The sequence below is a fragment of the Theropithecus gelada genome, chromosome 15 (assembly GCF_003255815.1).
Source record: "Theropithecus gelada isolate Dixy chromosome 15, Tgel_1.0, whole genome shotgun sequence".
NCBI classification, from domain to species: Eukaryota; Metazoa; Chordata; class Mammalia; order Primates; family Cercopithecidae; genus Theropithecus; species Theropithecus gelada.
The window spans coordinates 19,516,100-19,543,060 of NC_037683.1; the positions used below are offsets into that span (position 1 = coordinate 19,516,100).

The 26,961-nt window shown below is 48.3% G+C and overlaps 1 protein-coding gene across 29 annotated transcripts in view; it reads right to left on the bottom strand.

The window, feature by feature from the left end:
- Positions 1–6,691: 6,691 nt before the first annotated feature.
- GSN (gelsolin) overlaps positions 6,692–26,961 on the bottom strand; it is a 66,429-nt gene continuing 46,159 nt past the window's right edge. For all 29 annotated transcript variants that reach the window (XM_025358731.1, XM_025358729.1, XM_025358726.1 and 26 more), the window contains 12 exons: positions 26,325–26,414; positions 23,208–23,340; positions 21,286–21,374; positions 20,900–21,115; positions 18,423–18,556; positions 14,912–15,002; positions 12,876–13,046; positions 12,103–12,277; positions 10,585–10,709; positions 10,285–10,362; positions 8,142–8,202; positions 6,692–7,098 (listed from right to left, as the gene is read on the bottom strand). In XM_025358731.1, the coding sequence (XP_025214516.1) occupies positions 6,929–7,098; positions 8,142–8,202; positions 10,285–10,362; positions 10,585–10,709; positions 12,103–12,277; positions 12,876–13,046; positions 14,912–15,002; positions 18,423–18,556; positions 20,900–21,115; positions 21,286–21,374; positions 23,208–23,340; positions 26,325–26,414 (1,533 nt within the window). In that variant the 3' untranslated portion in view covers positions 6,692–6,928. The remainder of the gene's footprint in view (positions 7,099–8,141; positions 8,203–10,284; positions 10,363–10,584; positions 10,710–12,102; positions 12,278–12,875; positions 13,047–14,911; positions 15,003–18,422; positions 18,557–20,899; positions 21,116–21,285; positions 21,375–23,207; positions 23,341–26,324; positions 26,415–26,961) is intronic.

Below are 26,961 nucleotides of genomic sequence, written 5' to 3' on the forward strand. Positions count from 1 at the left end.
TTTTTGGGGTGAGAGTCTGTTTCGTTCTGCATTGAGTGTATATGGATTTCCATTTGCAGAAGTAGTACGTTAGATCTTCCGCTTCTGAGCTGGCTGGTTGGCTTCTCGTGTGCTTTGTGGGCCAGGGGAAGGGGACACGCTGCTGTGGGCCATCTGCTGTCTCCCAGGTTCAGGCACCCTCTGGTGCACCAGCCCACACATTTTCCCTGGGGAGTTAGAGATCCACGCACACCCCCCACCACCACAAAGCTTTAACTGGCTTCATTTCTGTTTGCCTTCCTCCAAACGGGACAGGAACCCACTTCTTGCTGTCATCCAGTTAATCACATAGACATAACTTTTACTTAAAAAGAAAGAAAGAATGATAAAAAAACCAATGTGTTTTACCTGCAACATCTGACCTTTGAAGAACTGTCTTGAATTAGTGGCTACCATTTGGAAGCACCAGTTGCTTAGCTCTGTGCACAAATACGTGTACGTACATTCTGTCATTTTATCCCAAAATAGCTTCATAGACACTTTATTATCACCATTTTGTAGATGAGGACACTGAGGCTCAAAGGTTAAAACAACCAAAGTCACAAGGTTGGAAAGGAAGAGAGCTAGAATTCAAACCCAGATCTGTCTAATGCCAAAGATGTGTGAAGTGTATCAGTGTATCTTCATGTGACACTGCCTCTAGTGTCCCCATCCACACACCACCACACCATTTTGTAGATCACAACTTTTCCCAAGACTATCGAAGTTTGTTTACATTCACAGCTAAGCAGGCCCTAAACTTAAAAGTTTTGTTTTGGGCCATCTGATTCAGCCAGAGTTCACTATGAAAAGAGGAGAGTCGATTGGGCATTTGTTTGTTTGTTTGTTTGTTTTGAGACGAAGTCTCGCTCTTGTCACCTAGGCTGAAGTGCAATGGCACGATCTCAACTCACTGCAGCCTCCGCCTCCTGGGTTCAAGCGATTCTTCTGCCTCAGCCTCTGGAGTAGCTGGGATTACAGGCGCCTGTCATCATGTCTGGCTAATTTTTGTATTTTTAGTAGAGACGGGGTTTCACCATGTTGGCCAGGCTGGTCTCAAACTCCTGACCTCAGGTGATCTGCCTGCCAAAGTGCTGGGATTACAGGCGTGAGCCACCGCGCCTGGCCCGATTGGGCATTTGTAACCACAAATGTCTTTTTTTTTTTTTTTTTTTTTTTTTTTTTTTTTTTTTTTTTTTTTTTGAGACGGAGTCTCGCTCTGTAGCCCAGGCTGGAGTGCAGTGGCCGGATCTCAGCTCACTGCAAGCTCCGCCTCCCGGGTTCACGCCATTCTCCGGCCTCAGCCTCCCGAGTAGCTGGGACTACAGGTGCCCGCCACCTCACCCGGCTATTTTTTGTATTTCTTAGTAGAGACGGGGTTTCACCGTGTTAGCCAGGATGGTCTCGATCTCCTGACCTCGTGATCCGCCCATCTCGGCCTCCCAAAGTGCTGGGATTACAGGCTTGAGCCACCGCGCCCGGCCAACCACAAATGTCTTAACACACTGTCCTGAGCAGGAGGAAACCAGTGTCCCGTAGACTTTCAGCTTATGTAACCTTTTAAAATATATCATTTCTTGTGATACTCACAAACCTTGTCTCCCAGTTACTTGGCTAGTAAATGGTGAATCCAGTGCCCCTTCCCCTACTTTCAACAGCAAACCCCTTTTTTCAAAGGTAACTGCATTGGTAAAAGGTTTAAGGTGTCTTTTGCCAGGATAAATTCTTGAGTTCACATTTATAACATTTACTGAATATAAAGTAACTCAATGAGAACAATGAGGCTGTTTTGAAAAACAAAAATTCATATTAATTAGAGTTATGAAAGCGTTCCAATCTTATATTCAGAGTCTATATTCGATTTCTCCGTTTTGCTTGTCTTTTTATTACCACTTTAAATGTGGAATTTGAATCTAATGTTTATAAAATCACAGAAGCACCTCATAGACTTCTACATATTTTCGTTTGAAAATCACTGCTCTGGAGTGCTTTTCTTCCTATACCATCCACCTTATAATGTGACCTTACATAAATCATATGCTGTCTCAGCCTCATTTTCCTCACCTGTAAAACAAGATTACAGTCCACCTGTTTGGGTCTCAGACCTTTTGAGAATGTGTTGGAAGCTACAGAGCTTCGTCTGAAAACTGTACAACAGTGTGCACAACACAAATTTGGATCCTTTGGGGGTACACTGGCCCCACTCCCAAACCTATCCAAAGACTTAAGAAATCCTGGGCTAGATCATGTCTAATATCCTAACTTCAAAGCTATGCGGTTACCTGAAGAGTTTTTACTTTATAGGAACCAAGAAGAAGGCAAAACGAACCACGGTTGAATGCCAGTACTGTGCAAGACACTTCACACATCTTTTTTTCATGTCCATTTGTAATCTCATTTGGCTGTGTTTGACCAGGCCACAGCAAAATCCCCGGGGATATTAGTGATGATCTCTTCCTGTGATGTTGTTAACATCAGGTCTACAGCAACCCAGGCTCAGATCAAGCTAGGATTTGCCTAAACCAGTCATCCTTGCTAATAGGATACAGCCCCTTTCAATCTACCCTGTAGCCAGAAGAGTTTAGTGAGAAAGGAAATTGAAGCTGCTGTTAAAACTGAGGTTTTACAATAAACTCTAGAAACAAAGTAATCATAATGTAGGCTGCAAATCTTCCCTAAAAGATTCCACGGGAAAAATGACCGGAAATTGAGCACTCTGAAAAGTACTGGATGCCATAGAACTGCAAGGAGCCATTACTTTTAATTTTCAGCCTATGGCCCCCAAAAGTCTCCAACAAAATGATGGTCTACCCAGCATCCATTGATCTCCTCCGTCCTTCCTGGGAGCCATGACTTTGTTCAGATACCTCCCCTGAGAGGTCTGACCTCAAGAGAATTCACCCCCAGCTGCTAGGATGAACCCAACTGGCCCAAGAATAATTCCATCCTTCTAGCCCATGATTCCATCAGGAATGATTACGTGACACAATATGGGCTCTTGAGACCTGAGGAAAGGTTTTCCGTGGACTTGGGAGTGGTTCCTCCTCCCTTTTCTGAAAACATTTCTAGAAACAGTCCTCTTTTCCTCTGGGCATGGCTGTTCATGGGTGTGGCGCAACCAGAACGCCCGCAGATATTTTACCACTAGACTAGGGAGGGCCAAGCCAAGAGAAGGAGCAGGAAACCATGAAGGCCCTCTCAACTCTGAACGGATTGTGTATGAGAGCACGTAAGTGTGCTTACAGCTTAATTTGGTTTGAGTTAGCTCTCCATTGCTTACAGCCAAAAACATCCTGTCTGATCCACAGTACATTGGGTCTTTGCCTTCGTGGATGAATACTAGGTTCTGCTGTGCCCTAGGTGCTTTCATTATTTTTAACCATTTTGGAGCACTTACTATAGGCCAGACATTGTACTAAGCATTACCTCTTAATCCTCATGAGAATTCTAAGTGGGGTGACACTATTCTTATTCCCATTTTTCAGCTAAGGAAATGGCAAAGAACTTAAGTAAGATCACACTGCCAATGAGTGGTAGAGCTAGATTTGAATCCAGGTCTGACTCCAAAGGCCAGCTGTAGTAGTATAATATAAAGCTTATAGTATAATATAAGGCTGCTATGAACATGGGCATCTGTTTGATTCAAAGTGTTCTTGAGCCAGAGTCAAAGTCAGCCAGCAAGGGAATCGTGTGTCTCCTGTAAGCAGGTGTGCCATATATTATATATATAGCCACTATATATATATATAGCCACTATATTACACCACCTCCAGCTATAAGTACTAATACAACATTACCATTTTGCAGGTGGGTAACTTGAGGCTCCAAAAGTTTTTTTTAAAGTATTATATCTATAATGCCTTGCACAAAGTAAGTACAAAATAAATATCTGTTCAACTGAATTGCCCAAGATGGACACAGGATCCAAGCCTAGCATTGTCCCTCTGGCATCTGTCTCATTATTTCACAATGATTTTTCCATCGTAGGAGATGATGACGTCTGCAACCGTTAGAAAGATAAACTATGTGATTGAAGTGATAGTGTTCCTGATTGGCTTTTCGGCCTTTGAGAGAAAAATAAGAAGTCAGCATCTCAGCGGCCCCAGGCTATTTTCTTTCTCAGAGCATTGCACAACACTCTTTGGAGGCCACAGCCATACCCTTGAATGCCGGTATAAACTGAAATGAAGAATTAATGGGCAGGTCTACCTGAAATTTTAACTCCCACGAATTTCTAGGAAGTAAGCTAGCTCTGTCTACACAGGACTCTAACTGCCTTTCATGAAAGCCCTGGAAACTTTGGGTGGTAAATGCCAGTTTTGTACCAGGACTTTGTCAAGTTGATTGCTGTGACCATGAAAGCAGACCTTTGGGGGTCGGCAAGGCAGGCATTATGGGATCAAGTCCAAACCCTTGGTATGGCATTCAAATCCCCAGCCCGCCTCTCAGCTCAGAGGCCTGCCACTCCAGGCTGCTGTCTGTCCCTGAGCACACTGTTCCCCCACAGCCCCCTGCCTGTACTTGCTGCACCCTCTGCCTGAAAATGACTTGATCTTCTCTGCATGTTTCACACGGAAAATTTCTTCTCCACTACCCTCAACACTTCTGCAATGAATCAGAATCTCTGGAGGAACGGCCTTGGGGAATCCATGCTTTTAAAAAGTTCCCTGGGCAATTTGGGTGATCAGCCAGCTTTGGAAACAACAGTGTAAACACACACACACACACACACACACACACACACACACACAGCCTGCCCATCATTTAATCCCTTATGCTGGTTTCTGCTCTTTTACAGTCATATGCTTGGGAGCTTTCACATCATAACTCAATGGGGATGGAGTGGTGGTGGGAGGTGACACAGAACAAGAAGGGGGAAAACAGGGTGAGAAGAGATCAAAAAGAACAGACGGGGAGGACTGGGGAATGTCCTCCAGCAGGTTCCTTGGACTGCTTTAGAGTCTCCCAGGAGAAAAGATTATGAAACAACATAGAAATATCCAAGAGGGACTTGTGACATGCTGAGCTTGAGTAGAGAGTCAGGACCCAGGGGACCAAGAAGGCACAAAACAGTCCCTTTCCCATACCCTGAAGACCGCAAACTTTGAGAGCATCCGGGGGCAGCTCTTGTGATGGCAGCTGCTGCAGTGATTTCTCCACATAGCTTTGGGGCAGCAGAATGAATCTGTGGGAACCAGAGGTAGCAAGGAAGGTCCAAGCAGCTGCTACAGGATGTGGCAGCTATGAGGATGTACCCTGCCCGCTTTCCACTGCAAGGCATATACTTGATAAGAGCTCCGGCTGCTGGCTTTGAACTTCATTTCACATGTGTCCCAAGGCCAGGCCTCCCAGTGACTGAGTGCAGGGGGCAGATAAGGCACGCCTGCTTACAGGAGACACACGATTCCTTTGCTGGCTGACTTTGACTCTGGCTCAAGTACACTTTGAATCAAACAGACGCTTATGTTCATAGCAGCCTTATGCACGATAGCAAAAAGGCACAAATAATCGGAGTCCATTGATGGCTAAATAAACCAGATGTGGTATAGACATGCAGTAGAATATTACTCAGCCACAAAAAGGAGTGAAAAGTTGATACATGCTATAACAGGGATAAGTCTTGAAAACATTCTGCTAAGTGAAACAAGCCACACACAGAGGACAAATGTTGTGTGATTCCACTTAAATGAGGTCCCTGGAATAGTCAAATTCTGAGACTGAAAGTAAAACACAGGTTACCAGGGGCTGGCGAATAGGGAAGAATGGGGGATTAGTATTTAACGGGCAGAGCGTTTATACTGGGGATTATCAAAAAGGTTTAGGTACAGAGAGTGGTGATGGCTACACAACACTGTATATGCAATGTTACCGAAATACACACTTACAAATGGTTAAAATAAATACGTTGTTATGTAGTTTGCCATAGTAAAAAACAATGAAAATGGGACTATACCATTAAATTTAAAAAGAACACTGAATTTGGCTTTGGGACTGCCAACAAGCTTTGCCAAATCTTCCTGGATTAAATAAATGACCACTAAGACACTTTGTGCAACCTTCTCTCCCCTTTTTCTCCACCTAGGGTCAGACCTGCGTCTAGGGTCTGATGGCTCTCCCAGTCTTCTTTGGTTCCCCACCTATTTCCTTTTTTTTGAGACAGAATCTCGCTCTGTCGCCCAGGCTGGAGTGCAACGGCACGATCTCAGCTCATTGCAACGTCCGCCTCCTGGGTTCAAGAGATTCTGTCTCAGCCTCCTGAGTAGCTGGGATTACAGGCATGTGCCACCACACCTGGCTGATTTTTTATTTTTAGTAAAGACAGGCTTTCACCATGTTGGCCAGGCTGGTCTCAAACTCGTGACCTCAGGTGATCCGCCTGCCTCAGTCTCCCAAAGTGCTGGGATTACATGTGTGAGCCACCGCGCCTGGGCCCTCCCTATTTCCTTTCACATAGGTATCCCCCAGGACAATCTACACACCTCTCATCTCACTGTGGCATCGCCTCTCAGGGCACCAGGATTCACACACAGGGTGGATGCAGCTTTTCTGCTAGTTCACAGGCAAATGCGAGGCACCTCTCTGGGCATTCTCAGAATTACCAGGGACATAGACAGGGCAGACGCTCGCTCTCACTGTCAGATGGACACAAGGAAACAGCTGAGCCACACTAGAGTACACACTTCAAAATGTTTTTATTGAATTTAATTTCCCAAACACAGATGTTTTAGACAATTTTGCAAGGACCCTGAATTTTTGCAGGGCTATTTTTGGATACTGTAAAAAACAAAAAAACAAAAAAACCATACACACACACTCATAGCAGAGTTGCTCTGCTCGCTGTAAGGCCTCTTTGAGGGAAGGACAGTTCCAAAAGGCACTGACCGGTGACATGGGTGGGCCCTGCCCCTCCTCAGGCAGCCAGCTCAGCCATGGCCCTGTCCAAGGGATCCACAGACCAGTAATCATCATCCCAGCCAAGGAACCAGCCCACGAAGGAGGGAGGCTCAAAGCCTTGCTTCACCACGGTGATGGGTGTCCGCCGATCCCGATTGGCTGGGTCCGTCTCGATGTACCGCTTAGCTGCAGACACACGTGCAAGAAAAGGAAACCCCAGGAATTCTTAGTGCCTCCCACACCAGGGAGAGGGTGACTCAGGACAGCAGTTGGCAAAGAAGGTCAAAGGTCAAAAGACAGTAGGTCAAAGGTCAAAAGACAGTAGGTCTATGGTCCTACTGTCCCTACTGCCCACCCCCTGCCCTGGGCAGCATCCTCCTTTAAAGGCATGATACCCACGTGGGTTCTCTACCACCCTGCTCAGGAACACAGGAAGGGACGGGGTTATGGCTTAACCTCCTGCTTCATAAAGTTTATTACTTTCCCTTGTAGTCCCCTACTGGAAGATATGGGAACCAATTTTTGGGTTCCCAGCCCATAAATCAGATCTATTCAGCTACCCAGAATCTGCTTTGCAACATCGTTTTCTTTTTTTTTTTTTTTTCATTTTGAGACACCATCTCGTTCTGTCACCCAGCCTACAGTATAGTGATGCAATCATGGCTCACAGCAGCCATGAACTCCTGGGTTCAAGCAATCCTCTGACCTCAACCTCCTGAGTAGCTGGGACCACGGCTACACACCAACACACCTGGCTAATTTTTTTGTATTTTTTCTAGAGATGGGGTTTCACTATGTTGCCTGGGCTACTCTCAAACTCCTGGGCTCAAGTGATCCTCCTGACTTGGCCTCCCGAAATGCTGGGATTACATGCATGAGTCACCATGCCTGGCCTGCTTTGCCACATCTAAACCTTGACAAGTTCAGCTCCTGAGTATTCTGGGAACTTGAAGAGACTTCTCATCTGTTCCTTCCTTCCTCTGGAACAGATCAGTTCCTTCAGAAACCCTGAGGTTCTTTCAGAACCTCAGGGTTTCTGAAGGAACTGATGTGTTCTTCACTACCCCAGGCAGGACTTATAAGGGGCTGGCCACAGAGGAGGAAGTCCCCACCCTATCTTGTCCATCAGTCCCCTAGAAATGATGCTCATTCCCAGACCTGTACAGAAGCCACTCCCACCACCCCACAAGCAACGGACCCCCCCTCCCCCCAGGGACTTGGGTCCTCACCAGAAGTCAAGGCTTCTGTCTTTTCTTCTTCTTGAGAATCCTTTCCAACCCAGACAAAGACCTGGAGGTGAAATGAGACATGAAAGGTACATGAGGGGTGCTGACCAAATTCACGGCTGGAGGAAGACTGGGGAGGGGCCAGGTGTCAGAAAAGACAAAGCCCTTTTTAAGCCCCTACTAAGAGAGCCCATGAACTAACACTGGAGGAATTTGGAACAGAGGTTGAAAACCAGCAACCTACAAACATGTTTTGTTTGCTCACCCACCACCTTGTGTTGGCCAACAATGTCTTTTTAAACTATTGGTGACATAAAAATCTAGATTTCCAACTTCTCTTAAAAAACTGGAGGATCTAGCAGCCTGGGCCTTCAAACCTCACTTGAGTCAAGCTGTGCAGGAGCCGGCCCTTTGAGATGGGCAGTTCTAGTTTGCCTCAGACTCCACTGCTCCTTCACATCTCCCCATCCCAGTCTGCTTCACTCGCTAACACTGCCAGCCAGGTGCCATCAGGCATTGAGTTTGAGATTCTTCTCTAAAGGTCCATAAGTTGTCTCTGAACAGCATTCACTCGTTCAACAAATGAGTGGCCAAACATATTCTCACTCATTTATTCATCCAACAAATATGCACCGAGAGTCTACTACGTCCCAGTCTGTGTGCATCTTCGTCAAAATGGGCCTACGGCTTGGAATAAAAACAACTCACCCACCGCTATCACCATTTTGAGTCTTGTTACAAGTTTTATGTCACATTATTTAGCTGATTTTTATGTATCATCTATCTTTATGCATATCTAAAATATTACTTCAAAGAGCACCTATCATTGATAAAATGGCATTAGACAGTAAAATGTCAGACTTGGTTTCTCTCACTTTTTTTTAAGACAGAGTCTCACTCTGTCATCCAGACTGGGGTGCAGTGGCGTGATCTCAGCTCACTGCAACCTCCGCCTCCTGGGTTCAAGTGATTCTTCTGCCTCAACCTCCTGAGTAGCTGGGATTACAGGCACCTACCACCACACCTGGCTAATTTTTTTGTATTTTTAGTAGAGACGGGGTTTCACCATGTTGGCCAGGCTGGTCTTGAACTCCTGACCTCAAGTGATTTGCCCACCTCAGCCTCTCAAAGTGCTGGGTTTGCAAGCATGAGCCATCGTGTCTGGCCCTCTCTTACTTATCTATAAATGTGTTCCCAACTAAAGTGGAAGCCCCTCGAAGGCAGGCATTCTATCTATTTTGCTTATCATAGGATTCTCAGCACTCAGCATTTGCCTGGAAGACAGTGGTGCTGAATAAATGTTGGCTGACTGAATCCCTAACAGATGAACAAACACATTAAGTAGCCAATGGACCAATCAATGACAACTGCTGAATGGCTCAAGCTGCAACCATTTTTGGTCCTGATCTTCCAGCCGGGGATTCCGACCAGCACTGTGGGTAGTGTATTCTTATGCCTTCGTGGTCAGTCACTCCATAACTCTGAGGACGCTGGGAGAAGCCACCTTGATAGGAAAGATGACTGACCTGACACCCCCGTGAGAATGTAAGCCCTGGGAGGGCACGAAAACGCCTACTTTATTTATTGCTCTATCCCTAGCATCTCAAACATAAAGCACCTGGTACAAAGCAGTGCCCAATTAATACTGGTTGAGTGAGTGAATGGCACCTTCCCCTGCCAAGAAGTCCTACATAATGGCCTTCTCTAGGAGATGAAGTGGAGACAGAGCCAAGAGCCCTCAAACCAGAAGCAGGAGCCCTCTAGAGTCGCTAGGTGACACTGGACAGTTTATGCCTGCAAACAAGATGCTGCTAAGTTCAACATCCCCCGCCAACAGATTTAAAGGAAGAGTTCATGCTCCTGCAAGGCCTGGGAGAGAATGATGAAGGTCATGTGATTTGGCTTTATAGGGCATTTTGCAGCTTTCAAGGTGAGTGTATCTGCAAGGAAGGTACCGCCACTCCCAGTTTACAGATGAGGAAATGGAAGCTCAGAAAGAGGAAGCGACTTCCAGTAGCCTAGAGACTTTTCTGGCAACACCTGGCACTGCCTCTTTTAGGTCCTTCTAGCAACTGATCATAGAACTGGAAGTCTAGTTTCTCCCACTCCCTCTGGCAGAGACAGCCTTCACCTGTCCTTCACCCACCTGGTCCCAGGTGTCCAGAAGCATGACATCATCCGTAGCCAGGTCTTCCTGCATGAGCTCACCAGGAACCTCTTCGATCTGGGAAGGAACGAAAGAGCATCAGCGAGATGTCTTCCCTCCCCTGGGTGGGCTTCCTCTCTCTGCCCCCTGAGGGAGTGGCACAGCTGGTTGCAGCTGGCAGGGGGCCCCTTCCTCTGTGCCATGCCATCAGAACTGTTTCTCCTGCCTCTGCTTCCGACCAGTCCCGAGGAACTTGTCTCCCGAGGGGAAAGCAGAGGTGTGACCTCCGCAGGGGCTCACCACAAAACGTCCAATCTTGTTGGAGCAGGCAAAGAGGCGAGGAGGATGGGCATCCATCTTCTTGTCCTTCAGCCGTGGGGATGTGCGGTAGGCAGCCTTCCCGCCCAGCGCCTCCCAGAAGCCATCTGTGAGGGGAGGCCACGCCAGTTTGCCGAGGGATGCCATCACCCCTCTCTCCCATCTCATCAGACCCTGGGACCAGCCCTGCCCAAGCCCAACCAACTGCTCTCCCCCTTCTCCCTCCATCCTAAAATCCCAGGAGGTCCGGAGGGAAGAGGCCTGAGGGAATTGGAAGGTGACGAAATAGAGGCCCAGAGAGGGCAGACTTGGCAGGAGTGACACAGTCAGGACTACCATTGGCTTGAGGCTGACGACAGCATTGCGGGATGAGGATCATTAGCTCCACTCAGCTAATGAGGCGATGTGGCTCAGAGAGGTTAAGCAACACGCAAGGTCACACAGATGGTAAGTGTTAAGACCAGGATACAAATCCTGTCTGATTCGAATGCCCATATTCTTTCCACTATACCTGCTCTGTCCATGTGTAGCCATTTACATTTAAATTCATTAAAATTAAATGCAATAGAAAGTTCAGTTCCTCATTCCCACGAATTCCCACTGGTCACATTTCAGGTGCTCAACAGCCACAGGTGACTGGTGGCTGCCAAACTGGACCCGGCAGACACAGAACATCCATCTGCATAGAAGGTTCTGCCGCACGGAGCTGCTTTAGACCAAGTCACTCGTCTCCATTTCTGTTAAGCATCAAGCAGCTGGGAGTGAACTCAAAGTAACAGTAAAAAGACTGCAGGCTGGCAGAAGGAAGAGCTTCCCGGCCCACATTCTGGAAACACAGCAGGCTGGTGGCATTTCTGGCCATGGGGAGTCTAGAGATGCAAAGAGCCCACTGCCCCTCTGATGCTATCAGCGCTGCCTACCACCTCTCAAGGCTTCCTAGCGAGGGACCGCCTCCTTCCACAGCCCAGCTGCTCCTTCCCACACTGGGCTCTCCTTTCTTTCTTTCTTTTTTTTTTTTTTGAGACGGAGTTTTACTCCTGTTGCCCAGGCTGGAGTGCAATAGCATGATCTCAGCTCACCGCAATCTCCACCTCCCGGGTTCAAGTGATTCTCCTGCCTCAGCCTCCTGAGTAGCTGGGATTACAGGCATGCGCCACCACGCCCGGCTAATTTTGTATTTTTAGTAGAGACGGGGTTTCTCCATGTTGGTCAGGTTAGTCTTGAACTCCCGACCTCAGGTGATCCACCTGCCTTAGCCTCCCAAAGTGCTGGGATTACAGGCATGAGCCACCACGCCCAGGCTAGGCTCTCCTTCCTTTAGCTCCTGGAGACCCCCTTCTCTCTGACCATAGCCCTCATTTTAAAGCCACTGCTTTTAACATACATTAGGGGACAGGCCCTGGGGCATGGGGAGGATTTAGAGCCCGCAAGCCCAAGGAAAGAAGGGAAACCTAACAGGTGCATCCTGGAGAGCAGCAGGCCCCCCACCCCAGCTCCTACCTGGCTCGCTGCCTTCTGCCACCTGCACAGGTTGGGCCCGTAGCACCCTGAGCAGCTCCTGGGCCCCCGTCTTCTCTGCCTCACTGGCTCCTGTACCCACCCACAGGTAGGCAGCTGAGGGGGTTTTCAGGACAAAGGCATCGTTGGAGTTCAGTGCACCAGCCTTAGGCAATACCTGGGAGGGTAGAGCTTGGTTAATCAGGAACCAGACAAAAAGCCCTCAGCCCCCTCCTCACAGCCCAGGAGACCCTGCAGCAGGGCTAGCTCTCAGGTGGGGACTTGGAGGAACACAGCCCATCAGAGCTGAGGGCACAGACTTTGGACCCTGATGGCCTTGGTGACTCCCATGAGTCACTAATACACTGTGACTAACAGAAGTTGAATGCCCAGAACAAAGGAGGTGAGAGTCCCATTCCCCTCTAGGCTGCTCAAACCATCCTGGGAATCACGTCCTGATCTGTGCCTTCCTCCATGAAAGGGACAGTAGCCAACTGGAATGTAATCAGGAATGGCATCCCGATTGTACAGAATGGTAGGTAGTGAGCTCTCCACTATGCAAAGTGTGCAAGGGACACTGGGCATCCTTGAAACAGGGGAAGTCTAAGACAGACAACCCTGTGGCCAGGGCAGGAAGATACAAAAAGCTGCTTCTTACCCACTCACTCACCGCCCCCCGCCACCCCCGCCCCCATCCTGTGCCTGGACATCTGGTCATCCAGCTGGGAGGTTTCAGGGAGGCCAATCCCTTCTGTGGTCCAGGACCTGGAAATTACCTCGACAGCCCGGGTGGCTCCAGCGCTGTTGGCGCGGACCTGGAAGAGGCGGGTGCTGGCAGGGGCTGTCTGCCCGCCCTCGCGGGAGGTGCCGCCCTTGTAGATGATCATGGGCTTCCCACCAAACAGGCTCATGAGGTGTGCGGGCTCCTTGCCTTGGACCACACGGCTCTGGCAGGGAGACAGGAGAGCGAGTAAGAGACCTTGGGGGCAGGCCTCAGTCCTTCTATGTCGCACTGGGCCCACCCCTCCAGACAAAGCCATCATGCTTGTGTCTGTGTGTGGCATGGAATGTGACCTAACAACACACGGGCAGGGACAGCAGAATTCCAGGAAGAGCGGAGACAGGGCTATTGCCTGAGGTCCCCGGGGCACTGCTGCTGTGGCTGCTCTCCATCTCCATGAAGACGTGCCTTCCTGACCCTCAGCCTGGTCTAAGAACCAGGAGAGCCTGTGTTTGCAAATATTCCCTTAAATAGAAGCACAGGGATTGCTGGTGGACATTCTTCTAGAATGCTGACGTCAGGCCTGGGCATGACTGCCAGTAGAGTGTAAGAACAGAGCATTCCAGATCTGGAAAACTCCCTTCTGCACAGCCAGTGCACCCCAGATGCAGGAAACAGCCAGGGGCTTGGTGGTGGGAGTGAGGCAGGGAAGATGTACACCCTCACATCTGCTCCTGCCCTGTGTGTGGCACCTTACCGTGGCCCCAGCTAACCGTGTCCAGAAGAAAATCTCACATGTGTGTTGGGCGTATGGCAGTTGCTTCCCACCACGACCCACCACCGCTGAGTTAGGGCTTAGACTCCAACTCCACCCTGATGGTGAGAACTTGGGCACGTGTCTCAACCTCTTGGGTTCATCTTCTGAAAAATGCAGCCAAGGATGCCACTCCCAAGGCAGTTGTCAGGATGCACTGAGCTAAGATGGTCATCTCATTTAGTGCCCAGCACCCAGACTATCATAGGCAAAGGTCAGGGCACGAACCCCCAATTCCAATCTAGAGCCCTGCCCACTCCTACCACAGTGTGGAGGAAGCACAATTGTCCGCTTCCCCCTCATCTCCACAAACCAGCTCTGCTGCCCTCCAGCGCCCCCTACTGGCCAGAGCGACTTTTTAAACCAGAAATCACTACAGCTCAGACTTACCATTCAGGAACTTCCTATTGTTCTCAGCATCAAGGTCAACATCGTCACCATGGCCTCTGGTGGTCTGGCCCCTCTGAGTACCTCTCTAGCCTCAAATCAGGGCACTTTCCCCTTGCTTTAACACCCAATGTCCCCTCCCACCTCAGGGCCTTTGCATGTGTACCACCCTTTACCCAGAATGTGCTTTCCTTCACTCTGCCTGAGCAACTCCTACTCGTGCATCAGGTCCCAGTTGATCAGTCCCCTCCTGGGACAGGGATGGGCTTTTCTAATCCAATAGGATCCTACCCGGGATTTATGTCCTTGTACATAACACATGTGTATAAGGGAGGGACTTCTTATATGCCAGGCATGGCTCTAAATGCTTACAAATGTTAACTCTTAGTCCTCACAGCAATCCTGTGGGATGGTACTGTTATGACCCCTATTCTGAGGACACAGAGGCACAGAGAGGCTAAGTGACTTGCCCAAAGTTGCCCAGAGGTAAGGACAGGATTCAAACCCAAGCACGCTGGTTCCACATCCGTGCTCAGCCACGTCGCCTCTCCCATGTCTCTCTCCCCAAGGTCTTGTCAATTTCATTCACTGCATCTGTCACAGCCATTGGTGTGCATGTGTGTTGAATGTCTACTACCACCCAAGAAAGCAAAGCCCATTAGGGCAGGGGCAGTGTGCCTGTGTGTCCATGGCTACAGATGCAGTGTAGAACACATAGAAACCCTAAATAAATACCTGTTCCATGGATGGATGGATGGATGGATAGATGGATGGATGGATGGATGGATGGACAGATGGACAAATGAACGGATGGATGAGAGTCAGACAGATGAGTGAAGAGAAGGACAAGACTCAGGCTGCAGCCCAGAGAGGCGGTGGGCTGGGCTCACCTGAACAGGGGTACCTCCCAGCTCCTCATCCAGCTGAGCAGTCAGGATGGCAGATGCAGCGACCTCATCCTGGGTAGACTGGGCGCCCTGCCTGGAAGGGGAAGTGAGATTCAGCATCAAGGTGTACACAGAGCCCTGAGCCTCTCCCTTACCCTGAGTCTGAGAAACCTACAAATCTCCCCGTTACCAGTAATGAAACAGATAGAGAGGGAAGAGCACTCTCTCAGAACAACGAGAGCCAGGAACCACACCAACACTTCCACTCTCAGCCTGGCATCTTGCCCGGTTACAGAGATCTGAGTGCAACGCATGGATTTCCTTATGCTAAATGTGTCCCTCAGGAGACAGGCTGGGTCTTCCCATGCTGAACAGCCACAGAGAAGATGCTCTGAGACTCAAACCTGAGATGTAGAAAAGTGGCCAGGACATTTCTCTGGGTGGAAAAGCAGGTTGTAGAATAGCAAGTATTACGAGAGCCTATTTGTGGGAAAAGATGTCAGTGATTAAGCCTCCTGTGAACACGTGCAGAGAGGTCTGAACAGATGTTCACCAAAAGGTCCATGGTGATCGCTCTTAGAGGGAAGATTCAGGGGGATTTTGCCTTTCTACCCCACCTCTTTGCATATTGTCTAAGTTTTCCATAACCAACGTATGTCATCATATAAGCAAACAAAATCTGACATATCAATGTGCTGATGCAGCTAATTTTTTTTTTTTTTTTTTTTTTGAGGCGGAGTCTCGCTCTGTCGCCCAGGCTGGAGTGCAGTGGCGCGATCTCGGCTCACTGCAAGCTCCGCCTCCCGGGTTCCCGCCATTCTCCTGCCTCAGCCTCCCGAGTAGCTGGGACTACAGGCGCCGCCACCACGCCCGGCTAGTTTTTTGTATTTTTAGTAGAGACGGGGTTTCACTGTGTTAGCCAGGATGGTCTCGATCTCCTGACCTCGTGATCCGCCCGTCTCGGCCTCCCAAAGTGCTGGGATTATAGGCTTGAGCCACCGCGCCCGGCCGATGCAGCTAATTTTTAAAACAGTCTTCTCACAAATTTTGTGCCAGGTGTGTGTATTATCTAGTGGAAAAAAAAAATTTAAGCTGTTTTTCGATGTCTAGGGTTGTCAAATTGAGAGGCATTCTACAAAATAACTGGCCAGTACTCTTTAAAAGTATCAAGGTCATGAAAAAAAGGAAAGACTGGGAAACTGCCACAGATTCAGAGAGTTCAGAGACATAAGTAAATGCCATGTGGGATCCTGGGTTAGACCCTAGATCAGGAGAAGAACAGTAGTGGGGGCCAGGTGCGATGGCTCATGCCTGTCATCCCAGCACTTTGGGAGGCCGAGGCAGGCAGATCAGTTGAGGTCAGGAGTTCGAAACCAGCCTGCCCAACATGGTGAAACCCCATCACTACTAAAAACACAAAAATTAGCTGGGTGTGGTGGCGTACACCTGTAGTCCCAGATACTCGGGAGGCTGAGGCAGGAGAATTGCTTGAACCTGGGAGGCAGAGGTTGCAGTGAGCCAAAATCACACCACTGTAGTACAGCTTGGTGACAGAGCAAGACTCCGTCTAAAAAAAACCAAAAAACAAAACAAAAAACCCACACAGTAATAGGAAAACTGGGGAAATTTAGGTAAAGCCTATAGATTAGTAAGTAGTATTGTGTGAATGTTCGCTTCCTGGCTTTGTTAATTGTGCTACGGTTATGTAAGATGTGACCATAGGTGAATATTCCATTGGGTAATGGATATACGAGAACTGTCTGTACTAGTTTTGCAACTTTTCAGCAAGTCTAATATTATTTCAAAATAAGTTTAAAAAAGAAGGAATCCAGCCGGGCGTGGTGGCTCATGCCTATAATCCCAACGTTATTGGGATTATAAAGTAGCCAGGCGTGGTGGTAAGTAGTGGCAAGTAGTCCCAGCTACTCGGGAGGCTGAGGCATGATAATCGCTTGAGCCCCAGAGACAGAGGTTGTGGTGAGCAGAGATCGCACCACTGCACTCCAACCTGGGCAACAGAGTGAGACCCTGTCTCAAAAAAAAAAAAAAAAAAAAAAAAAAAAAAAAGAAGAAGAAAAAAATCCAACAGTCAATAATCAGACAAAAAGTTTTAGACTGTATAGTAAGAGAAATACAAGTTAAAAATACACTGAGACACCATTTTATAAACCATAAGATTGACAAACGCCCAAAAGTTTGACCACACAATCCACAGGTGTGACTACAGGGAACCAGGGACTCTCCCAGGTTGTTTGGTGGGAATGTAAAATGCTACAAACACTATTGAGGGAAATTGGGGGCTATCTAACAAAATGACAAGTGCAGTTACTATTTGCCCCAGCAATCTCACTTCTGGGAACTTACTCTAGAGGCATTTCTCTGTATGTTCAAAATGATGTTTGTTTAAGGTTACTAATCACAGCAATGTTTGTAATAGAGAAAGACTAGAATCAACCCAATTATGCATCATCAAGGAATCTGTTAAATAAACTATAGTACAGCCACCCAAAGGACTATTACACAACTGTAAAAAAGAATAAGGAAGCTCTCTATGTACTGACATTATTGATCTCTAGGAAGAATGGAGTCAGAAAAGCAGGGCAATACACAAAATATGCTACCTTTTGTGTAAGGAAGGGAGGGACCAGGCTATAAATTATTTGCAAATATATTTTTTTTCACAAAGAGTTACTGGAAGGATATGCAAGAGATTAAAGCAGTTACCCAAGAAGGGGTGGGGTCTGGAGAATGGGGTAGAGAGGGACAGGGGTGGGAATAAGATTTCTCAATGAATACCTTTATAATCTATTTTGATTTTTGAACCATGTAAATGTATTCTCTGTTTTAAAATAATTTGGGGGCTGGGTGTGGTAGCTCATGCCTGTAACCCCAGAATTTTGGGAGGCTGAGGCAGGTGGATCACCTGAGGTCAGGAGTTCGAGACCAGCCTGGCCAACATGGTGAAACCCCTGTCTCTACTAAAAATACAAAAAAGTATCCAGGCATGGTGGTGGGCGTCTGTAATCCCAGCCACTAGGGAGACTGAGGCAGGAGAATCGCTTGAACTCGGGAGGCAGAGGTTGTAGTGAGTGAGACCACACTATTGTGCTCCAGCCTGGGCAACAAGAGCAAAACTCTGTCTCAAAATAAATAAAATAAATAACTAAATAAATAAAAATAAAATAAAACAAATTTTGGCTTGAAAAATATGTGTGGGAGGATAGACCCTAGTGTGCACAGTACTTGGCATGGATTTGTGGGAGATGTTCTGTTTGTTTCTCCACACTCACTATACCTCCTACAATAAATGTATAATCATTTGGTAAGAAGAGTTTAAAAGTTGTTTGGAGAAATAAGCAAGTGTGTTGCCCTGTGGACAAGAGTCTCTCCCAGCAGGCAGTGGCAGTCCCACCTCAGGCCCTCATACCCTCAGTCTGTCTTCAGTCTGTCTTCAGTCCTGCTCAGGGCCCAGCCAGTGCCCCCACGATACACACTGATGGCCCCAGAACCTCACCAGTTGTAGATTATCTGCCCCTGGCGGCCTCCATGGCGGTAGTTGTACAGAATGATGTAGCTGTCTCCTCCATAGAACTGTCCATATGTGGCAGGGTCCACGGGTACTTTGCTGGAGCCTTCAATTCTCCAGATCTGTGGAGCAAAGCTGGGGTCAGATGCTGGGCAGCACCCCCACCCCGCAGCTCAGGCAAGCCAGGAAACCACAGCATGGTAGGTTGTGGTTAGACCATGGGATGAACTTTTAATCACTTGGGCTTGGACTGGAGTTAAATAGTTTGCCCAACTCACAGAGCCACTAGGAGGCAGGGCTGGGACTCCCAGCCAGGGTTCCCGCCTGGGACCCTCATACCATGCCCTGCCCCAGGCTGTTTGTCCTTCGCTCAGGATCGTCAAGGCAGCTCCAAAGGAATGCAGTACAGTGAGGTGAGGAGCCAGACACAGACCCCAAATCAGGCCCCTCATCCCCTTCCAGGCCATGAGACCTCAGACAACCGATTTAACCGCTCTTAGCCTCAGTTTTCCCATCTGAAAAATGGGGATAATTACAGTACCTACCTCAAAGTATTGTGAGGCTCAAATGAGTTTACTCAGGGCCTGGCACAAGGGAACTGCTCTGTAGGTAGCAGCTGCTCTTATTATCATAAGTATTATTATTGTTTTACTAATATCACCATTATCTCCATCGTTACTGAGCTGCCTGGATTCTTCTTTCTTCTTTTTTTTTTTTTTTGAGACGAGGTTTCACTCTTGTCACCCAGGCTAGAATGCAATGGCGCAATCTCGGCTCACTGCAACCTCTGCCTCCCAGGTTCAAGCAATTCTTCTCTCTCAGCCTCCCAAGTAGCTGGGATTACAAGCACCTGCCACCACGGCTGGCTAAGTTTTGTATTTTTAGTAGAGACCGAGTTTCACCATGTTGGCCAGGCTGGTCTTGAACTCCTGACCTCAGGTGATCCGCCTGCCTCGACCTCCCAAAGTGCTGGGATTACAGGCGTGAGCCACCATGCTGGGCCTGCCAGGAATTTCATAGGTCACCTGCAGAGGCAGGGCCACCACGAGGCGACCTCAGCGTGACCCCTGCTGGCAAGTGTCTGCAGTGTTCTGGTGACACCGCTTTTTCCAAGTGGTCACGAGGCCCAGCAGCGCCACCTGGTGGAGCTATGGAGACATGGAGTTGTCCAAGTCCTGGGAAACAGAATCCTAGAATCTCTAATTTTGAACATTCTTGAAGGTGATGGAGTGGGATGAAACCCCACTTTACAAGTGAGAAAGTGAAGCTCAAAGAGGTTATGTTACTTCCCCAAAGTCTCACAGTCAGGCTGCCAGGGCTCTTACCACACCGCCCTACATGGAATGTTTTCATTGCATTATCCCTATCTACTGAAGCAATGAATGAATGCTAATAACACCAAACCAAAAACAATAATACATAAAAATGAACACGTTTGTTATTCCTATCATTAGGAATGGAATCAAGTTTGCCTGAAGCGGATTCTACCTCCTAAACACCTCTGAACGCCACACCCCTCTTCCCCTTCTCCACGGTGACCTTCTTAGTCTCAAGGTCATCATCTCTCCCCTAAACTATTAGAATAAGCTCCTCATAAGCTCTCTACCTTCATTCTCCTGCCTCCAACCCACTTTCTTAGTTTTCTTTTATTTTTTAACTGATTTTTTTTTTCCTTCTAATGATATCCTAGAGTCATATTCCAACCCATTTTCGCCGGGTGCAGTAGCTCATGCCTGTAATTCCAACACTTTGGGAGGCCGAGGCAGGAGGATTGCTTGAGCCCCAGGAGTTTGAAACTAGCCTGGGCAACATAGCGAGACCCTGTCTCTATTAAAAAAAAAAAAAAAAGATACATAGATCTGAGCTTGTTGCATTTCTGATTTAATAAAAAGAAAAACCCCTCACTAGCAGCCCCTGGTTAGAGGATCAAGTTCACACCCTTGAAACTGGCATTCAAGGCCCCTCCCTGGGGATGCCATCAGCACTAGCCCCCTGGGACAGCTCCCTCCTTTCCGAACATAGCGAGTCCCGCCTGGAACGCCCACCACCCTCCGCTCTTCTTCTCCGGCAGCAAAGCCCTACTCCTACTCTGAGACCCCACCCAAGCGTTCCCGTCTCTGTGCAGGCTGCCCTGACCAACCACCCCCACTGCTCTTCCTGTGTCCCCACAATCCCCTGTGCTCCCTCCCATCTTCCACTGATCACACAGATCTGTGGCTGTGGTCAACTCCCCTCCCAGACCAGGCACTCCTCGGGGCAAAGTGGGGCCAAGACACTTGGCCCAGGGCCTGATACACAGAAGGTGGTCAGGGTGCATTGGCTGTAAAAACTAAGTAACACCAAAGAATCTCAGCTACCAAAATTGTGCAAACCTCAGAGAGAAACCTCCTTGGGGAAGCGAGAGGCAGTGCATGGGGAAAGTGAGAGAGGGGCCTGGACACACCCACCCCAGGCCCTAAAGGTACCTGTTTCTGGCCTGTGCCATCATCATCCATGCCGTGTTGGGCGGCCATGGCAGTGGAGGTGTGCAGGGTGGCAGCGTCGAAGGGCACCCGCTCCACGTTGGCAATATGGCTGGAAAGGTAGGACAAGCCCAGGCCATCTGTCTGGTCTGGGTCCCGCCAGTTCTTGAAGAACTGCTTGAACAGTGGGGTCTCACCGCCCTCGGGAAGGACCGAGACCTGGGGAGGGGAGGCGGAGGAGCAGAATGTGGCTGGGCTGCCCAGCAAGGGTCTCCAGGGGAGCCTCAGATACCCCATCTACACTGAGGGTGGGACACCCGCCCTACTCCAGCCCATCCCCTCCAAACAGGACCCACCCCTTCCCATCCTACCTGGCCTCCAAGACTCACCTGGGTCTGCTTGGGGTAGTCCATCTTGGTGATGAAGTCAGAGGCTGTTTTGAGGGCAGCCTTCCTCTCCTCCGTGTTAGCCTGCTTGCCTGTCAGTACCCAGAGGAAGTGATGGAGGGTTAGGGGCCCGGGATCCTGCTGCATCCTGACCTCCAATGGTCCAGGAGAAGGAGCTGCCAAACTTCCCTTCCTACTCTTCTTAGACAGTGGATAGCCAAGGCCAGAGACCCCCAGAGCTGACCACTCACTAGAGCTCCTGGAGTCCAGCCTGGGGCTGACCAATGACACCAATCACAACACGATTGTGGTCCATTTAGTGAGCATGTATTTTGTGCTTAGAACTATACATAGATTATTTAATCCATGGAACAGTCTTAAGTAATAAAAAAAATTGCTAGCTTGTTCCTGAGTATCTATAAGGAAACCAGGGTCTTAGAGACATTAAGTTACTTGACGCAGGTTCCTCAGTGAGTGAGAAGCTGCCACCCTGAGGGCATTCCTGTGCCAAGGAGCTCCTGGCCAGCCAATGCTGGCCCTCAGTCCCAGCCTTCTCACTGCCAAGGCCAAGGTCCAGATCAGCTGGCTCAGGGCCCAGGGGGCCTAGAGAGTAATAATTATAATAGTTTCTCTCTCTCTCTTTCTCCCCACTCTTTCCCTTTCTCTCTGTCCTCCTACTACCTCCCTCTCCTCTGTCCTCTTTCCCAAGATGAGCCTTACAGAATCAGGGGAGGATACTGATGGGTCCTCTCAGAAGATCTCAGGGCCTCTAAGAAACATCTGGGCAATGGTTTCCAAGAGAATTCCCACAAGATAGTACCCAAAGAGTTTATGAACTTCTAGCTTAGCATTTCCCAAACCAGATCATCTTCATGAAAAGTATCCCTGTGAATGCACAAGTTAAAAGTCCTACAGTAAACAAACTTGAACATTTTTTTTTTTTTTTTTTTGAGACGGAGTCTCACTGTGTCTCCCAGGCTGGAGTGCAGTGGTGTGATCTCGGCTCACTGCAAGCTCCGCCTCCCAGATTCACGCCATTCTCCCGCCTCAGCCTCCCAAGTAGCTGGGACTACAGGCGCCCGCCACCGTGCCCGGCTAATTTTTTGTATTTTTAGTAGAGACGGGGTTTCACCATGTTAGCCAGGATAGTCTCGATCTCCTGACCTCGTGATCCACCCGCCTCGGCCTCCCAAAGTGCTGGGATTACAGGCTTGAGCCACCGCGCCCGGCCCAAACTTGAACATTTTTAAATCCACTGTTGCCTATGAACTTCTCTGACCATACAGTTAAGATGTTTTGGCCAGGCGTGGTGGCTCAAGCCTGTAATCCCAGCACTTTGGGAGGCCGAGACGGGCGGATCACGAGGTCAGGAGATCGAGACCATCCTGGCTAACACGGTGAAACCCGTTCTCTACTAAAAAAAAAAATACAAAAAACTAGCCGGGCGAGGTGGCGGGCGTCTGTAGTCCCAGCTACTCGGGAGGCTAAGGCAGGAGAATGGCGTGAACCCGGGAGGCGGAGCTTGCTGTGAGCCGAGATCCGGCCACTGCACTCCAGCCTGGGTGACAGAGCGAGACTCCGTCTCAAAAAAAAGAATTAAAAAAAAAAAAAAAAAAGATGTTTTCTACATAATTTCTTCAGGATGCCAATTAGCGTCTCAGAGAACTGACGTTATAATGCACTTGGGAAACACCCATTTTAGCCCAGATCAGGAATCTGAGGCCCAGAAAGGGTAAGTAAAGTGCCCAAGATCACACAGTACGTCAATTGCAAAACCAAGGCATCAGCCCAAGACTTCTGATATCCATTGCACCAGGCGCCTCTATCACACTCCACGCTCCCCTGGAGCTGAGTTCCTGGGAGTTGCGGGACATCCCACCCAAGGTCCTACAGGCCAGTTGGGACCCTTCCCCTGTCCCCAGTACCTTTCCAGACAAAGATTTTCCCGTCCTTGCCATGGTCCAGGATGAAGCAGTCCTCTGACTTCAGGGCCCCCTGGGCGAAGGGGTTCTCATCAGCCACAAGGGAAACAGACATGGTACCTGCACCATTGGAGACCTGAGGGGACGAAGCAGAAGGAACCAGCACGTGAGTGTCTGTGGCTGCCCACCACCATCTTGCCCCAATCCCCCGCCCCAAATGGCACTGCAGAGTAACACCTGGGCTTTCTCTTGCAAACACTGAGACATTCTTTTTCCTTGTCTGCTTTGTCAGAACCACATCTGCTGACCTACACTCAGGGGTAACTGCACATGGGAATAGAGGGCGGGATAAAATGAAGGAACATTTGGGAACTGGGTGGCAGAGGGGAACTGCATAGTTTGCTGAAAAGGTATTCAACTTTACCATTTAAAAAAAGGAGTATGCAAGGTGGATCCTTGATGAGCCACCATTGCCCTGTGGATACATATCTATGTTTATGCGCTATTAGAACAGAAGGTGCTGTATATAGAAATATTGCTTTGAAGCAATATTTGCAAAACACGCAAACTTCTGTATCTGTATTTGGAAAAAATAAAACAGGTTCTTGTTGCAAAAAAAAAAAAAAAAAGAGAGAGAGAGAGAGAAGAGGCCGTGTGCAGTGGCACACACCTTTAATCCCAGCACTTTGGGAGGCCCAGGTGGGTGGATGGCTTGAGCCCAGGAGTTCGAGACCAGCCTGGGCAACAAGACGAGATCCCATCTCTACAAAAAATACAAAAAGTAGCAAGGCATGGTGGCGCTTGCCTGTGGCCCCAGCTACTTGGGAGGCTGAAGTGGGAGGATCACCTGAGCCCAGGAGGTCGGGGCTGCAGTGAGTTGTGACTGCACCACCACACTCCAGCCTGGGTGACAGAGCCAGACTCTGTCTCAAAAATAAATAAGTAAATAAAATAGAATAAAAGTAAAAAGAGCTAAATGCAACCTGGTATCCTGGATTGGAACCTAGAATGAAAACCTGGGGAAATCTGGATAAAGTCTATAATTTAGTTAATGGTACTGAAGCAATGTTAATTTCTTAGTTTTGATAAATGTACCTGGTTATGCTAAGATGCTAAGGAGAAGCTGAGTGAATGGTATATCGGAACTCTTTGTACTATCTTTACAATTTTTCCGTAAACTTGAAAATTATTTTAAAACAAAAAGTTCATTCAAGTTCAAAAAAAAAGTCTATCTTAAGAGTCGAAATTCAAAAGTTTAACAATACCCAGTTGGCAAGGCTCTGGGTAAACAGGCACAGTCTGACTCCTAACTCCAGAACCAGTACTTTCTTTCTTTCTTTCTTTCTTTCTTTCTTTCTTTGTTTGTTTATTTATTTATTTATTTTGAGATGGAGTCTTGCTCTTGTCACCCACGCTGGAGTGCAATGGCGTGATCTCGGCTCACTGCAACCTCTGCCTCCCAGGTTCAAGTGATTCTCCTCCCTTAGGAGGAGAGCTAGGATTACGGGCGCCTGCCACCATGGCTGGGTAATATTTTGTGTTTTTAGTAGAGATGGTGTTTCACCATGTTGGCCAGGCTGGTCTCAAACTCCTGACCTCACGTGATCCACCCACCTCGGCCTTCCAAAGTGCTGGGATTACAGGCATGAGCCACCACACCTGGCCCAGAACCAGTATTTTCAACCACTGACTCATTCTTCAGCCTGTGACCAGCAGTTCCTTGTCTAGGAACTTGCCTTAGTGCTATGCTGTACTTAGCACAAGTGCACCAAGAGGGACTGTCTGTAATTGGAAAAGGTGGGAACATATTAGGATTTGCTTAAATTCTTACATTCATAAAATAGAATACTATACAGCTGTTATAAAGGGTCGTGTTGAGATTTATTATAGAAAGATATTCTCGACCATGTTGAGTGGAAAAAAGAAGACCACAGAACAGCATGAATAGTTTGGATCCAGTTACATAAAATAGAAATGACTGGGCGTGTTGGCTCAGGTCTGTAATCCCAGCACTTTGGAAGGCTGAGGTAAGTGGATCACGTGAGCCCAGGAGTTCGAGACCAGCCTGGGCAACGTGACGAAAACTTGTCTCTACAAAAAATACGAAAGTTAGCTGGGCGTGGTGGGACCTATCTGTAGTCCCAGCTACTTAGGAGGCTGAGGCAAGAGATCGCTTGAGCCTGGTAGGTAGAGGTTGCAGTGAGCTGTGAGATGCCACTGCACTGCAGCCTGGGTGACAGAGCGAGACCCTGTCTCCAAATAAAAAAATAAAATGGAAATGGAAAAGTAATTAGGCACAGAAAGCTGTGGCTGGACAAAGATGTGTTCTCTGGTAAGGAGGAGAGGCTGATTTTTTAGCTGGGTATTGTCATTTTGGTAATTAAAACACATTTTAAAAATAATACTTTTTTTTAAACTAGTGAAATTGCATGGACTTTTATTTTCTTTTTGTATTTCGAACACTGCTCTTTTTTTTTTTTTTTTTTACAATAAACATGTATTACTTCACAATCAGCAAAAAATCAATAATGTAGCAGTTTTTCTTTGGCACTGGGGGAATCCACATTCCTATTTTGTTGTTTTACTGAAAATACTTGGGGCACAACATAAGTGTGATTGAGCCTTCTCCCAGAGCTCAGCCAAGAGAGTTCCTTTGCTGGAGCTAAGCCTCAATTCAGTTGTGAAAATCACAAGAAAGAAACCATAAATAAAGTCATTATCTGTAACCCACACCCGCAGCCTCCCCACATACACACCATTTCTGTAGTATTTCCCCAAGTATTTTCTAAGCTGTTTTCCCATCCATTTTCTCTGTGGACTCCCAGAAATCCCGCAAAGTCGACCATTCTGCTCTTCTTCCCACGTTACAGACTAGGAAACTGCGACTCAGAAAGAGAGACCTCATGTGTGAGCGTGACACAGATCTGTCCGGAGTTGATCGCATGCTCTTAGCACAGGAAAGCAAAGGAAGTACACATGCGTGCACTGGAGATGTGAGAAAGTCGAGCCCCCCGCCAAAGGGGTGCTTTGCTCAAGGTCCCACAGCAGTGGAGTGGGGAAGACCAGGTCTTCCACCTCCCTGTCCTGATCCCATGCCCAGGCAGTGCATCTGGTGCTCACCTTGTAGAGCTTGGCCAGCTTGCGGTTGGCCGCATCCTCCTTGGCGGTGTCCTCGGTACCTGCAGGCAGAGCCGGCTTGGGGCCCAGCACCTGTAGGAGATAGAGAGATGGAGAGGAAGGGTGGCTGTGAGGGAGGGGCCAGGCTCCCGGGATAGCTCCCAGGCAGGCAGGGACCACAAGGGCATCCATTGTGACCCTCCCCATGGAGTCTGACCTCCTCCAGAGACATCCTGCGTCTGCTCACAAGTCCAGATCTGTCCATCAGAGGTCCCTTCCACCTTGTCCCCCTGACTCAGAAACTCCAGGAGAACACTCCTGCTCCTCTGCCTCCAGACAGCTCTTCAGATGTTCCGTCTACTGGCTAATTGTGATAACTACAGCTATTGAACACCTTCTACTGCCTGCCTTTAAAAGATCTCACTTCATCCTCGCACCCAGGCCAGGAGGCACAGATTATCACTCTCATTTTACAGAAGAGGAATCTGAGGTCTAGAGAGACGAAGTCACCTACTCACACAGCTATTAGGTGGCTAAGCCAGAATCTGAACCACCATCCCTGTGGTTTCAGGGCCTATTTTCACTCCCACTGTCCCTCCCTAGCCATGGTTCGTGTCCAGGTCCCTTCCCATAATAATAA